The sequence below is a fragment of the Lactuca sativa genome, chromosome 4 (assembly GCF_002870075.4).
Source record: "Lactuca sativa cultivar Salinas chromosome 4, Lsat_Salinas_v11, whole genome shotgun sequence".
Lineage (NCBI taxonomy): Eukaryota > Viridiplantae > Streptophyta > Magnoliopsida > Asterales > Asteraceae > Lactuca > Lactuca sativa.
Window position 1 is genome coordinate 334,831,076 of NC_056626.2, and position 15,939 is coordinate 334,847,014.

Consider the following 15,939-nt stretch of genomic DNA (forward strand, 5'->3'; position numbering starts at 1 on the left):
AATGTTATGTGCACTTATTATCTGCATTATATGTTGGGTGAGTATGATATAATTTTAGTCGATTTTATTATATAAGTATTTTCATATACAGTATATATATATATATATATATATATATATATATATAGAGAGAGAGAGAGAGAGAGAGAGAGAGAGAGAAAGAGAGAGAGAGAGAGAGAGAGAGAGAGAGGTATAAATGTTCCTCACATCTATTGTGTGCTAGAATGCACCAATAGGAATTTAGTATTAATTATATGTCTATTAAATGCTCTCCATACTTATAACTCATTTTTATGGAAACTAATTAAATTTGTCATTAATGCCAACAATAATATTCTTTCAGAATAAATCATATGTCGAAGAATGAGAGTATATTCTAGCAAAACCAAAGTGTATTCTAGTAGAATAAACTCTCGTTCTTCATATTCCATACAACTTTATTTTATTTTAAGTGAGTGAGTCCTGAAACAAAATACGAACTCATATAAAAAAACCTAGATGCGAATTCATTCTGAAATAATGTTATTGCTGACATTAATGATGAATTTAATTAGTTTTCATAAAAGGAGAATTATAATTATGGATATCATTTAATATACATATAATTATGGAAATCATTCAATATCTATATTTATTTAATTAAATAATTATTTAATTTACTAAATTCTTAGTGGTGCATTCTGGCACACAATAAATGTAAGAAACAAAATAACCTAGTCATATATATATATATATATATATATATATATATATATATATATATATATATATATATATATATATATCGGATAGTGATGGGTGATGAGAGATGGGAGATGAAAGATGGGATATGAGAGATGAAAAAAATTATTAGGTGATGCCTAGACCCCCTTACTGGTGATGATTGTGATGATTGTGATGTAGTCATCTACCAGAGTATAGATGTAAACCATAGACTAATCTAAATAGTTCGGTGGAATACCAGCAGGAATGCAACGTGGTAGGTGATTAATTATGAGTTCAAGCGATGTACGAATTGTGTGTTCATGTGATGTACTCTACTGACATATATTGCGGAGGAATCCATTAAGCATTACTGTCAGTGCGATGATAGACAATGAACATTAGGAGAAGCCCTTAGCGATGAAAATATCAAATGCGATGATTAGACGACGAACCTTAGGAAAAGTCCTTAGCGATGAAATCCGATGTAGGTGATGATCCTTAAGAGATGTTCTAAGAAATTAATATAGAAGAAAACGAGGATGGATAATTGGGTTAATTGTTTGTTTGATAATTAGACATATTAACTATATTGTTGTGGGTTGAAATCTCTATGTACTCACCAGGTTTCCCAACCTGATCCACTCAACTTCTTTGTATCATAGGTATCGTTACCAAGGTACATGCACGATGAGAGATTCTAGGAGATTTATAGTGTTAGTCTAAAATATTGTAAAGTCTGTTTATACTTATGTTTTGTATCAGTTACGACATCCTAAATTTTTATAAATCAATGAAAAACATGACAAGCAATGCAAATAAGTTGTTTGTAATGGTAGATTATAAGGCTTTTATGACTAGTGCTACCATGTTAAACGAGATAGAGAGCATGTGCAAATTTCTTTAGCTTTTATTAGCACTACTATGACTTTTAATTGGAACATGACTTAATCATTTAAACTATATATAGTGTTTTCTTTTAACATAATACAAAATAAAGAACAATTTTATACATAACAATTAAGTTCTAACTTTTCAGAAATTTATCCTCATTTTATGTTTCCCTTTTCATTTCTTCAAGAATATTTTTAAACATCATAAACAAATATAGAATTTGATAGGTCAAGTGTATGTTGAGTACCCATTTTCTTGAAGTATCATTCCTCATCATTACTGGCCTCATCCAAAATCCGTTCTCTCGCCTTTGTCGCCTGATATATACACACAAAGATCATTCAAATTTATCACTTCATACCTTAGTAAACTTCTAAAATCGAAAGAACTTTATGGGTTGAATCAATAACCTGTTTTTCCCAACTCGTAAAAGATGTCACAAGAGTAAGTAGAACACATTGCACCATTGATCCAACAATTAATCCACTCCACAATCCTTCCCCTTTTAGATTCAACACAAAACCAAGAACCAAAGCCATTGGGATTCCAGCAAGATAATACGATCCAAGATTAATGTAAGCCCCAATATGTTGCCAACCACTCCCTCTAGCAACTCCTGTTTACAAGAAGCAACTTTCATTATCATTTTGAAGACCAAATCTCAGTAGCTTTTGTTAGGGTTTAAGCTTACCCGAAAGAATTGCTTGTATTGTGTCTGTAAATATGGTGAAACAAAGAAGAAAGGTGATGTCTTTCACATAGTCGACTAGTTGTTTCTCTGTACCAAATGCATAACCCAGAATAGAACGTGAGCATAGGAGAGTGGTTATGGCGATGATTGCTTCCACTGCTCCAAGACCTGATGCAGCCATGAGAGCGGTTTTTGCAGCATCTGGGTTCCCAGCTCCTAGTTCATTGGATACTCGTGTGCTGAAAACGATTAGAATTTTAGTCTGGGAATTGGATGTATGTTCACTTTGGCAAAACGTTCGAACAGGTTAAGTGCAAACCTTACAGCAGCTCCGAATGAGTAAGGTATGAAGTAGTGTATGGTGCTAATCGTTAGGCTGTTACAAAAAAGATGATACGAGAGATGTTAAATTTGTATGAAATGTTCAAAAATCGTAAGTTTTATAAGTTTGTGCAGAAGATTGAAAGAAGATTACCAAATTGAAAGCACTGAAGTCTCTAATTGAGGATTTGGCAACAACCCAGATAACAAAATCACAATCTCATATGACCACCATTCAAGACTACAAAAAAAAAATATCCATGAATTACATCTTTCAAATGGTGTAAATGTTAGAGTTTTTTGAAGGTTCTTCGAGCTTTTACCAAATCATGACAGCAGATGGAATGGCAAAGCGAAAGAACTCCTTGATGCTTGAAAAAACATCTCCTGAGCACGTTACACGAGTCTTTTGGCATGATTTGGAGTAACACAAGTAAAGCCCAAGAAGAATCGCATTCAAAGTATATGAAGTTCCAATGGCTAACGCGGCTCCAGCTGTCCCAAGTCCGAGCTTAAACACTAGAACCCAACATATGGGTACGTGAAGAACAAGTACTACAACTGAGGTCCATAGCATCGGAAAGATGAGACTTTGTGACTGGAGGTAGCGAGTGATAGATTGGAGTATGGCATAGGGGAAAAGCGAAGGGATTAGCCAGACTGAGAATTTACGTGCTTCGATTGAAATTGAAGGGTCTTGGCCCAAAAGGATTAGGAGTTTGTCGATGTAAATCCACAAAATGGAAATGGGGAAACAGATGAAAATGAGTGAAATTATGGCGCCATATGTGTAGGTACCAACCCTCTCGTATTGCTTTGCTCCGTATGCTTGTCCGCATAAAGTTTCAAGGGCACTTGACATTCCAAACTATAAAATTTTGAGGTTTTAAAATTGATATAATATTATATAAAAAAAATATTTTTCTACCTATTTAAAACCGGTAACAAATTATCTTAGAATTATTTTTTAAATTGTTATAAAATATTGAAATTTTCTTGAAAAAACTTATTATTTTATTGATATCGTTGTTGTTGTTGTTATAGTTATAGTAAAAACGTAAATAGACATTATTTTTAATAATTTTATTATATATATATATATATATATATATATATATATATATATATATATATATATATATATATATATATATATATATATATCAAAAGTACATGTAAATATAATAAACACATGTATAAAAACATTTAACTAAAAAAAATTATTTTTAATTTTTTTAAGGTATTTTTTAAATTGTTATAAAATATTGAAATTTTCTTGAAAAAGCTTATTATTTTATTGATATCGTTGTTGTTGTTGTTGTTGTTGTTATAGTTATAGTAAAAACGTAAATAGACATTGCGATTTTGAATGTTTATAAAGTAAAAAAAAAATATATCTCAAAGTATTTTTTATGTATTTCTATTGGTTTTCTAGGATTTCTACGTTTCTAGGGTTTATGTGTTGTAACATCCATTATGCAAGTAACCTTCCATTTATGCCCTTATTATGAAAATTACTCCTTTGGTCCTTAAAGAGAAAACATGTTGGGCAGCCTAGTACATTGGGCATACGTGGTTGATGCCAAAACCCTAATTTGTTTGGACCTTATATAAGCATCATTAATTCCCAAAGATTCATTCCCTCATCACCCTCCAGCTCCATTTCATACCTTGCAAACCCTAATCCACCTTTGTAAGCATTTTAATCCTTAGAGTGTATTGTTGGTGTTCTTGAAAGGAGAAGAAGGAAGTTGATTCCCCTTAGAAGCTCAAGACCATCTAGATCCAGAAGTATCTTGCCCTCAGACATCTTTTGGAGATATAAACTTCAGACTTTGATGTTTATTTGCTTTGGATCATGTTAGCTCTTAAGATTTATGCTTTTCGTCCTTTGTGCTTGGTGTTCATGAGTATGAATTACTCCAACCCATAAAGGTTGTCCTTCCTTGTGTTTTTAGGTGTTTAGAACCACAAAAATATGATCTTGGTTCCTTTCCTTTCTTCATGCATGAGATATGAGTTGATGGTTTATGCAATAACTTAGGGTTTAGTTATTGGACCCTTTCTAGCCTTGGAAAATCATAAAGTTGGAAACTTTATGACTTAGGACATTATTTTGAACTAGATATGGGTTTTGGACGAAGTGTCCTAACGGATTAAGCACTTACTAGAAATGAAAGTTGGCAGATGCGTACATTGGGCCCACCTGACGGTACATTGTGCAAACGTGGTCAAGACCCTACAATCTGGTCAAGAAGCGTAGTACGTCAGGCGTAGTAGCAGAGTAGACCGAGTGTACTTAGTCTGAGTTGATTCAGTTGACTTTTTGACCTTTGACATTGACCATGATTTTAACCAAGTTGGCCTAGGGTATTTTAGGTATTTTCAGCTGTGAATTTAGTCTAGGTCACTGTTTTCTATATAGGTGACACGTAGAGTTGACAATTTGAGGAGCATTCTTTTCTGCTATCTTTTCAGACTGGGGTGAGGTTTCCTCACTATACTTGTGGGTCGATGGTACCAATGTCGGCATAGTAAATTGTGTATTCTAGTTTGAAATACTGCTCTGCTATATTGATATGTTAAGATCTACATGATTATCTAGTTGTTATTATGTGTTTTATCTATTATATATGTCGACATAGTGTGGTGGGGTTGAGATTGTATTGCTTTGTGTGTTAAGTCAACAAACCCGGGCAATCAAACTGACAAATTATGGAACTAGGGTAATCCAACTGGGAGGTTGTGGACCTAATATGTATTAGGCAATCTAACCGAAAGGCTATGGGCTAGGGAAATCCAACCGGAAGGTTCTCGGCCAGGGTTAATCTAACCAGGAGGATGTGGACCCAGTATATGTTTTATATATGTTATGTTGTGTGGTATATCAGGGATACACACTAAACTTTAGCTTACAGTTTAAGTTTTATGTTTCGATTACTTCAGATGATCGGGGACAAGCAAAGGCGAGATCGTGTACATCCTTCTGATTTTATGACATTTGATTTTGGGACACTCTGATATGTGATAATTATCTTCGGAAACAATTTTTTGTAAACAATTAACGTTGCGATTGGCTATTTAAAATGAAATTTTTTCCTTGATATTTAGGATGCTACAATTTGGTATCACAGTCCTGGTATGAAAGAATTAGATGAGCATCCGTGTGAATCCAAACTCAAACTAAGGATCTACAAAAGTTTTCAATTTATTTTCAAAATTGTGTTCAGCTTGTTTTCAAAGTAACCAAGGAAGGATGGTATGTGTACGATCCGTCGGAGCAAGAAAGTACCCCAATTTATCCACATTGTTATTTATTATTAATGATTATGTTAGAACTGCATGCTAGTAGTAGGCTAGGGATCTTCAAGAATTACATGATAGGGTTTCCTGAAAATGTTTCATATTTCTTGTCTGGTTGTGGGCTTGGGGTAGAATCAAATATTCAACTATCTATAGAATGCAACATTATGTATGATTAGCATGCACGAGCGGTTGCAGGGTTGGTGAAAGTTTCATGAGTGAGAATGTGGGTATAGAAGGCCACTTGAGGAATGATTATCCACTCTCGAGAGAGTGGTGATAGGATGTATGTGTATCCTAGTTGTGGGTTGTTTTTGAGCAGTTTGTGATGATCCATTGAGACAAATATGGGTAGTTGTGGAATGTAGTATTGGTCGGTACTATTGGAAGCACAGGACCCATATGTGTAGCAAAGAAGTCACAAACTCTAAGGGTTTAGTCTATCTATGATTGTTTGAATTGTGGAATTTTTGATATATTTTGGTTCATTTTCAGTATGGTATTCACGAGAGGATCTGGAGCGGGTGGCCAGGATAGGACAAGGTTAACTAACGACCAGATACCAAAGATTATTGTCGTTGAGGTGGCTACTGTTGTTCGGGGTTCAATTCAGAGCTGTGTGGATCGATAAAGACCATTATGATCAAACTATTTGATAATCAATATGCTGCCCTCACTAAGGTTGTTGCTGCTGCAGCTACCACGTTTGTTACTGCTACGGGGATTCAGGGGGAGAGATCATTCTAGTATCGGGACTTCAACAACATAAATCCCCCAGAGTTTGATGGGGTCAAATAGCCTATTCTGGCGATTAGTTGGTTGTCTGATGCGGAGGTTTTCTTCTTCATATGTTCATGTCTAGATAACCAAAAGGTCAAGTACGCCATGAACCTTCTTCGGCTAGGGGTGAAGGATTGGTGGAGATCGGTGTCTGGTTCTTATACTCCTGAGTAGAGGGTTATTGTTACTTGGTAGCAGTTCTCGAAGATGTTTCGTATGAGATATGTTCCCCTTATAGAGAGGGAGATATTGTCTCAGGAGTACCTGGATTTGAGAAAGACTATTGAGACGGTGACAGAGATCACCAAAATGTTCACGGAGAGGGCTCTTTTTGTTGGATTAGGTGTCTAATCCAATAAGTAAAATGATATATACTTGAATTGTTAACAAAGTCCTTGTGGGTTTCTCTCAAACCTACTAATTGAATAGGATAATTTTTAGAGAGAGAGACTGATTAATTGATTTATTATATGATTATTAAATATAAATAAATGAATTTATTAGTATGTTATGAGAATAATATATTAATTAGAAATAGTGTTATTTAATTAAGAATTAACTAGAATTAATTTTGGGATTAGTTGGATTAATTAAAAGTGTGAAGACCTAAGTTATATTGTTCAATAGTTGGACACGAGAGGATGCTAGAATAGTCCTATGATGGCCGAAAATTAGAGGCTTCCTTAGGGTTCTAGAATATCCCTTGGAGATAATTAGGAAACTAGATAATTACCTGATTTAAGATAATATTATTTTAATCAATTAAGGGTTATCAAGGGTTCTCCTATCAGCTATAAATAAGGATCATTAGCCTCTAAATTTTGCCCATCGCTCCTATTCCTAAGACCCAACCAAAATTTCCCCTCTCCTCTTCTCTCTTCAAGTTTCCTAGTTACTAGGGTTTGGATGTGAACCATGAGAGGCATGAGGTTTCTGGTGCTAGCATCCAAGAGTTTTTCAAGAAGGATTGCTTGATTCTTTACTACAATAATAAAAAAGGTATGTAATCCCTAACTTGTTTAGGAATTTTGAAATTAGCTAGGGTATAGGGTTTGTGTTGTTCAATAGAATGTTACTTCAATAGTGTTATGACTAGATCTATTAGGTTGCATGTACCCTTAAGTGTATAAGGATTTATCTACGTTATTACATCTAAAATCCATCAGTGGTATCAGAGAGTATGGTTATCTAACAATTGATAGTGCATTGCTTGAACTTGATCAAAACCCAACTAGGAGATTTTGCAGAATCGTCATTACGCAGTGGCCCCACGTCATGGTCCTCTTCTGCCACGAAGTGTGGATCTTCATATCTGCATTTTTCGTCATTCTACCATAACGTGGTAGTTGATTGCCACAATGTGGTGAACCTTATGAATAGCGAAATTGTTCTTTGCTTAATTCAAAATTGATTAGGATAATTACTTTAGATAATATTATTTTAATTGTTTAACACCGAAATATTTATCTTGGTAACCTGATATCCCATATCATGAATTTGTGAATTATCCTTATGGTTTGATTAATTTAATTAATTGTTAATTAAAAGATAAAGACTAAAATCATAATTGGTTTACTTTAAATTATATTAATTTTTATATTAACTTCGAAAATTTAAATTTAAAGCTAGTATTTTAAAAAAGTATTTAAAATACACCTTATATGTATAATTAAAAGTTTAATATATAATATGTATAACACAAGTCAGTAAAATTGCTACTACGCCTCATTTATGAAGGCAGACTATAAGGGGAGTTTAAGGAAACGACCTAAAAAATGACCGTCATTGGGTATCTACTCTTACCTACTGCTCTCTTGCATGGTGGAGAGTCGTTAGCCGAACAGGTTTGATAGGACATAATCTCATTAATAAGTATAATATATAACTATTTTTAAAAAATCTCGCTCTTAGTTACTTTAGGAAAAATGTGAAAAGTACGTTAATCCATAAAATTGCACATTATACTTTATAAGTAGTTAGTGCAGCATTTGTGGTTAACGGGCACACTAATAGTGACTATAAAGAGTAATAATGAGCATCTTGAAAATTATCATTGTTAATTGAGCGCGTGTGGTTAACTGACACATTAATTAGAGATGATAAATTACTTTAAGAGTAGCAAGCATATTTGTATGGTTATTCACATCTTATTTGTGATCCTCGGCATCCCAGTCGCAAATAGACGAGAATAATCAGATATTAAACATGTCATTGATAAGAATCAATGAATCTCAAAAGATCTAAGGATTTCATATTTGAATTTGGTAAATTGCCTTTACCTACTGATAACATCTATTTTATATGTATGTTCATGACGTATTCTGATTATTTTATACTATGTTTTTATGCTATTTATAGCTAAAAGGTACTTAAAATGCTTAAATTTATATTTTACAAGTATAATTGTTGCTAGAACGGAAACGAAGTGAAAAAGACTGGAATTGGGTTGAATTTCAAAAGGAGAATAAGTCACTGAAGAGGCTCATTAGGCCCAGCGTAATGGGGGAACGCCAGCATTCGTGGCTGGGTCGCAAAGTCAGAAAACGTGTTGATTTACAATGTACGCCCGTCGTAATTCATGAATTCCCAAAGTTCGTAAGGCGGTTCCAAAACCTATATATTGTGATTTAGGATGTCTAGAAGGGAGATTACAAAGTTTATACTTCCTTAGTCAATAAAGAACACATATTCTGCTGTTTTGAGGGTGTAGAAGGCGGCCGAAAGGTCATTAAGCTGACAGGATGGAAGATCTAAAGGATTAGGGAGCGGATTCATGCCAAAGATCATGTGGTTTGTTGTTCTAACCATGATTAGCATTCCACTATGATTCCATTTTGTTTTTACTTTCTGATTTAAGTGTTAAAACCTTTTACTTCGTTTTAATGATTTGATGAATCATATGAGTTTTTGGTTTAATTGCAATTTGGATTGTTTATTCTTATTTAATTTATTTTGTCAAGTTTGATTGCAAGATCCATATGTGTTAAAGATTGTTACTTTTTTCCCTATTTCTGAATTAATAGAGTCCATATGGCCATTCTGATTGTGTTAATTTGAATCATAGTTGTCCATGACCATTGGTAATTATGAGTAGTGTTGGACCAAAACCTAAGGTTAGGAAACAAAGTGATGAACTTTAATGTGTGTGCGTAAGTAGATGACCATTATATGTATGATTTAACTTTTATGACTATTAGGTTTAATAAACATAAAATATTGCTTAATACGAATTAAATAAAGATTCGCATGATTGTTTGTTCACTTGATCAATGAATTAACAGTTGTGTTAAAATTAAAGGACTAGTAGTCTGAAAATGATGCTAGTCATATTAGGAATCGGTGAAAATGAATAAATATACATTGTATTAGTAGTTAGCCATTGTTTTGAGATGTAATTTTCCTAAACCAAAATACCTAAAGAGATTTGTCTTCCAGTCAGTTTATCGATATGTGATGTTAGGTTGTTATTTTAGTTTTAATTAAACAAAACCCCTTCTTTATAGTTTCTTTTTGTCTTTTGTGTAACCTATAATCATAAATTCCAAATTAGTTCACCATTGTTCCCCTTGTGTTCGACAACCTTGCTTATCAAAATTATACTATGATCGATCAGGTTCACTGCCTGTAAGGTGTGACTATATGTGATAGACTAGGATTTATAAAAAAATAAAAAATAAAAGAAAAAAACAAACTAGTGCATTAAAATATACACAACAAGTTTTTTGAGCCATTGTCGGGGAAGGGTTTTCAGTTAATTTATTTTATTTGATTATTTGTTATTTGTTTTTGCATTTTTAGTTTTATTTTATTTGATAACATGTCACTTATCGGGAATCTTTTTTTGTTATTTTGTAGGAATTCGTGATCATATGCATTGCTTGGTTTTACTTTTAGCATAGGTTTCGAGATTGCAAGCGATTAGAGAATTCTTGAGTTGATTAGTCTACTAATTTGGTGATTTGTCTAACTCAATCCATGAGGCGTAGTATAGCAAGGCATGTACAGGTGGTTAAGTGGAAGAACGAACTCTTGCCACTATTGACTAGTTGATTCAACTCTTGTTCTACTTATTAGTTAATGGTGCAAGCAAAAGAAAGGAAATAGTATGATAGGTCTCAAAAGATTTTTTTTCACAAACCACAACTTGCATGCAAGAGATTTAATCAACAATTGTAGCTTCATTTCGATGAACACGAGTGATCGTGATATCCGTTTTTTATTTTGGTTTGCTAATTTTTAGTTATTTTAGTGAATTTTTTTTTATTTTGTTTTCCATGTTCATGCTCTTGATGTTTTAGATCTTTGCATAATTTTTGCCCTTTAGATGCCTTCAATAAGTTCAGCCGCTAGGTCCGACTACTATTTTATCACAAGAGAAAAATTCGTGTGAGAGTTTGAAGTTGACAATCGTGAGCCATGACTTTCAATAAGTGTGGGGTGCACGGCGATTCCGTTAGGGATTATTTTTCTAAGAATGGTGTTCCTGACCTAATCGAGTCCTATGGTATAGAAGAGTTGTTCCCATGCCATGGAGTTTTATTCCAACACGACTAGGTCTGACTGCCATGACATGGTTGACACTTTTCTATGTCATGGGGGAGTTTTTCATCGCGATAGGAAGTTGCCATTCTAGAGACCACGACGTGGTCAACACTTACTACGTCCTGGCCAAGCTTTTTTTCGCGATTCTGATTTTTCCTCATTCGAAGACACGATGTGGTTGAAACTTCCCAAATTGTGTTCACTGTACATTGCATTAATTTTCAATTCTTTGCACCACAATCCAGAAATCGGTGTTATTGGTCTTATTTTCCAACACGCTCAGAAGCAGTATTCCAGTTTCTAGTCTTCCAGCCAATTTTGGAGCAACTTTTCGAAGCCCCCATTTGTTTCGATCAAGTCACTACAACCCCAGGGGAGCCTGTTCCTTTTTCTCCCTCTTTATTTTTATGTTCTTTAATTGTTTAACTATATAATAGGGACATTGCATCAAATAAGTGTGGGGTAGGGGGCCGAATATAAGAATACAAGCTTATTGATTAAAAATTTGAAAAATGGATAGAATTTATAAAATTTTAGAAAGACTTGTAAAAATAGTCTAATTTTGAAATTCAAGTACATTTAAAAAAATGTATTTTTATATTGACATCTAGATTGTTAGTGTTGTATGCAACGATCCGATGCAAGTCTTGATATTTAATCGAGCCAAAATATGTTATAGTATATTTGTGGCTTACCTGTCCTAGTGAAATCGCGAGACAAAAACACGACCTTGCCCAGTTTGAGGGATGTAAAAGTTTTGGCTTTGGGAAACCCTATATCTAATAAAAAGCTTACTGGTGACTAATTTATCTCCGGGGTCCTTTCTGTCAAAATAAAGTGAGTCAGTTTATCAAGTTTATCTGTTTACTTTTCTATATTGTTGAGTCTAGTTATTATATAAATAAAGTAATAGTTCATGAGTGGAGCCAATTTGTGACCTTTGGGACTTGGCCAGTATTCCCCACGAGATATTTTTATATATTTGTCTACCTGCAGTACGTTAACGCAGATCGAAACAGGAAGAGTATCGTTACACCGGTTGCATTGAAAGTCATGGGCTCCATTAATGACCTAAGGTATTCCGAGTACTCCAATGAATCTTTTAGAAACTCACGAACTATAGTATTAGTAAAAGTTGCAACTAAGTTTAAGTTTAAGTTACTTGTTTGCTAATATGTTATTACAGGAAGCTGAAATATTGAGAAAATATAAAAAAAAATGAAAAATGAAAAAAAGAAAGTGAGAAAAAAGTGAAAAAAGAGAAAAAGTTCCAAAAGAAAATGTTGCAACAAATAAAAGTATAGTTATATTTTTAGGATAATTATATTATATATTATTTTCCTTTTTGTTGAGTCACTTGGCATTTGACAATAACTTTTGAGATGAAAAGGGGGTAAATAAAAGGGCATAGGAGGTAAGAATGCCAAAAATGAATGTTGTTCAAATTGACATGGAAGTGTTTATGAGGATCGTTAGTATTTAGGATTGGGGAAGTTCTCACAAAAATTAGATAAAAATATATGGGGTCTTGATGCAATGGATGGGCTCAAAATGGATTGTTATGTGCGATGTTGGTGACTAGGATTTTGATGTAATAATATAATAAAATTAGTTTTGCTTGAGGGCAAGCAAAAGACTAGTGTGAGGTAATTTGATAATGGTCTATTTTATACATATATTCATGATGTTTTCATATTATTTTATATTATGTTATTATGCTATTTAGAACCAAAAGGTACTTATAATGCTTAAATTTATATTTTACAGGTTTAATTGTTGCTAGAGGGGAAATGAAGCAAAAAGGACTAGAATTGGAGCTGAATTGAAAGAAGAGAAGAAGTGGTTGAAGAGGCCCATTAAACCCAACGTAATGGGGGAATACCCAACATTCACGGTCGAGTCGCAAATTTAGAAAATGTGATGATTTACAACGTATGCCCAGCGTAATTCATGAACGACCAACATTCATAAGTCAGTTTCAAAACCTATATATTGCGATCTAGGGTGGACCAGAAAGGAGATTACGAATTTTATACTTCCTTGGTCGATAAGAAACACACCATATGCTGTTTTGAGGGTCTAGAAGGCGTCCAGAAAGCCGTTAAGCAGATAGGAGTGAAGATCTGAAGGATTTGGGAGCGAATCCATGCCAAAGATGATGTGTTTGTTGTTCTGACCATGATTAGCATTCCACTGTGATTCCTTTATGTGTTTACTTTCTGATTTAGGTGTTAAAACCTTTTACTTTGTGCTTATGATTTGATAAATCTTTGAGTTTATGGTTTAATTGCTATTTGGATTGCTTATTCTTATTTACTTTATTTTTTCAAGTTTGATTGCAAGATCCATATGTGTTAACGATTGTTACTTTGTTCCCTATTGCTTAATTAATAGAGTCTAGATGACCATTATGACTGTGTTAATTTGAATCGTAGTTGTCCATGACCATTGGTAATTTTGACTAGTGTTGGACCAAAACCTAGGACTAGGAAATAAAGTTATAAACTTTAATGTATATGCATGAGTAGATAACCATTCTATGCATGATTTTACTTTTATGATCATTACTATTAATAAAGATCAAATCTTGCTTAATACAAATTAAATACAAATTTGCATGATGGTTTGTTCACTTGATCAATGAATTAATACTTGTGTTAAAACCAAAGGATTAATAGTCTGACCATGATGCTAGTCATATTAGGAATCGGTGAAAAATGAATAAATATCCATTGTATTAGTAGTTAGCCATTAAATTGAGATGTAATTTGTCAAAACCAAAATACTTAAATAGATTTGTTTTCCAATCAGTTTATCAATATTTGATGTTAAGTTTTTATTTGAGTTTTAATTTAATAACACCCTTTCTTTATTGTTTTTGTGTGTTTTGTGTAATCTATAATCAAGAATTCCAAATTAATTGACCACCATCCCCTTGTGTTCGACACCCTTGTTTATAAAAACTTTACTATGCTAGATCAGGTTCACTACCTGTACAGTGTGTTTAGATGTGATAGACTAGGATTTATAAATAAAAAACTAGCACATTAAAATATACACATCACATACCTTCATAAATTCGTGATAAGAATACGAAATCCCTGTTCTTAGTTGTGAATTGTTATTTTGGATCCTAGCCTTAAATATTAATTATTGGTTAAAATATTAAGGATTATTATCATCAAACTAAAACTACTTTCTTTTCTCTATAGATTTCTACTTCAAGTCATGCTTATGTTCCTTAAAATTCTTACCACAACTTTCCGCTTATTTGGATCATGTCCAAGGTGACATTGGATGGAACCAACTACAATGATTGGATATGCAACGTCAAGATGGCTCTTCAATACGAAGGCAAAGAGTAGGTCCTTGAGAAACAACTCATTGGCATCAATGAGGCCAATGCTACTCCTAAAGAAATAGCCTCCTACAATAAACATGATGACGACGCGACTAAGGTTGCTTGCATCATGGTTGCCACCATGATTCCTGAGTTTCAAAAGTTTTATGACTATTGGCCATACGAGACGAACTTGGATCTTGTGGAAAAGTTTCACAAGAGATATCATCAAGAAAAGTATGAGATCATCAAAGCATTAATGGCTTGCAAATTGAACGAGGGAGAGTCTGTCTACAACCATGTGCAAGGAATACAAAGATATGTGGAGCACCTTGACATGCTAAATTTGAATTTCGATGAGGAGAAAGCCATAGACATGGTCCTTAACTCTTTACCACCTTTTTATGATCAGTTCATTTTGGCTTATCATTTGAGCAACACAGAAACCATAATGGCTCAACTCCATGACTTATTGCAAACAGCTGAGTAAGGATTAAAGAAGAATCAAACTCCTACCTCTAAAAATGCTTATGTCCTTGCCATTGGGAAAAACAAAGGAAAGAAAAGGAAAGGTGCTTCTAAGTAGAACTGGAAGGGCAAGACCCATGTTGGTTCATCTAGCAATGACCCTAAAGCGAAGCCCAATTATGATATTCCTTCTGTTAGTGATCCCAAAGAGGCTATTTGCTTCTATTGTAATGATAAGGGCCATTGGAAACGAAGCTGCCCCAAGTACTTGCAGGACATTAAGGATGGAAAAGTAAAGCCATCGTTGGCAGTTATTTACACTATTCACACTAATAACTCACAACCTAATCAGTATTGGCTCCTTACAGGATGTGGTTTTCACATTTGTGGTGATTTACAAGGACTAAGAGAAAGTGAAGAGGTGGAGCATGGAAGGATGAATCTGATCATGGGTAATAGGAAATCTCCTATTACCAAGATTGTAATTTATAGTCTTATTTTTAGTAGTGATGTTAGATTGAATTTAGTTAATTGTTGCTATTCATTAGAGATTTCACGAAACATTATTTCTTTTCCTGCACTTTTTAGACAAGGTTTTCAATATTTGTTTAGTGATATGAATGGATCGATGTTGTTTTATAAGAATGGCATTTTTACGTTTTAAGCTTTACCTTGTGATAATGTGTATTAAACTATGATTTGTGTTGATAGCTTAGGTAATAGTGTATTTCATATTTATTCGTCTAACGGTTTAGACAAGGCATGCTTGTGGCATTCTCGTCTTGGCACATTAACACGAAACGCATTGCCAACTCCAAAAGGATGGAGTGTTGGAATCATTTGACTTAAGGCCAAATGATGAATTTGAATCTTGTCTTTTAGGGAAGATGCCAAAATT

The 15,939-nt window shown here is 33.7% G+C and overlaps 1 protein-coding gene across 1 annotated transcript in view; it reads right to left on the reverse strand.

The window, feature by feature from the left end:
- Positions 1 to 1,649: 1,649 nt before the first annotated feature.
- LOC111917894 (protein DETOXIFICATION 14) overlaps positions 1,650 to 15,939 on the reverse strand; it is a 28,615-nt gene continuing 14,325 nt past the window's right edge. Inside the window, exons 2-7 of the mRNA XM_023913527.3 lie at positions 2,932 to 3,476; positions 2,763 to 2,849; positions 2,607 to 2,663; positions 2,288 to 2,526; positions 2,007 to 2,212; positions 1,650 to 1,913 (exon numbers count right to left, since the gene is read on the reverse strand). Of these exons, the coding sequence (XP_023769295.1) occupies positions 1,860 to 1,913; positions 2,007 to 2,212; positions 2,288 to 2,526; positions 2,607 to 2,663; positions 2,763 to 2,849; positions 2,932 to 3,476 (1,188 nt within the window). The 3' untranslated portion in view covers positions 1,650 to 1,859. The remainder of the gene's footprint in view (positions 1,914 to 2,006; positions 2,213 to 2,287; positions 2,527 to 2,606; positions 2,664 to 2,762; positions 2,850 to 2,931; positions 3,477 to 15,939) is intronic.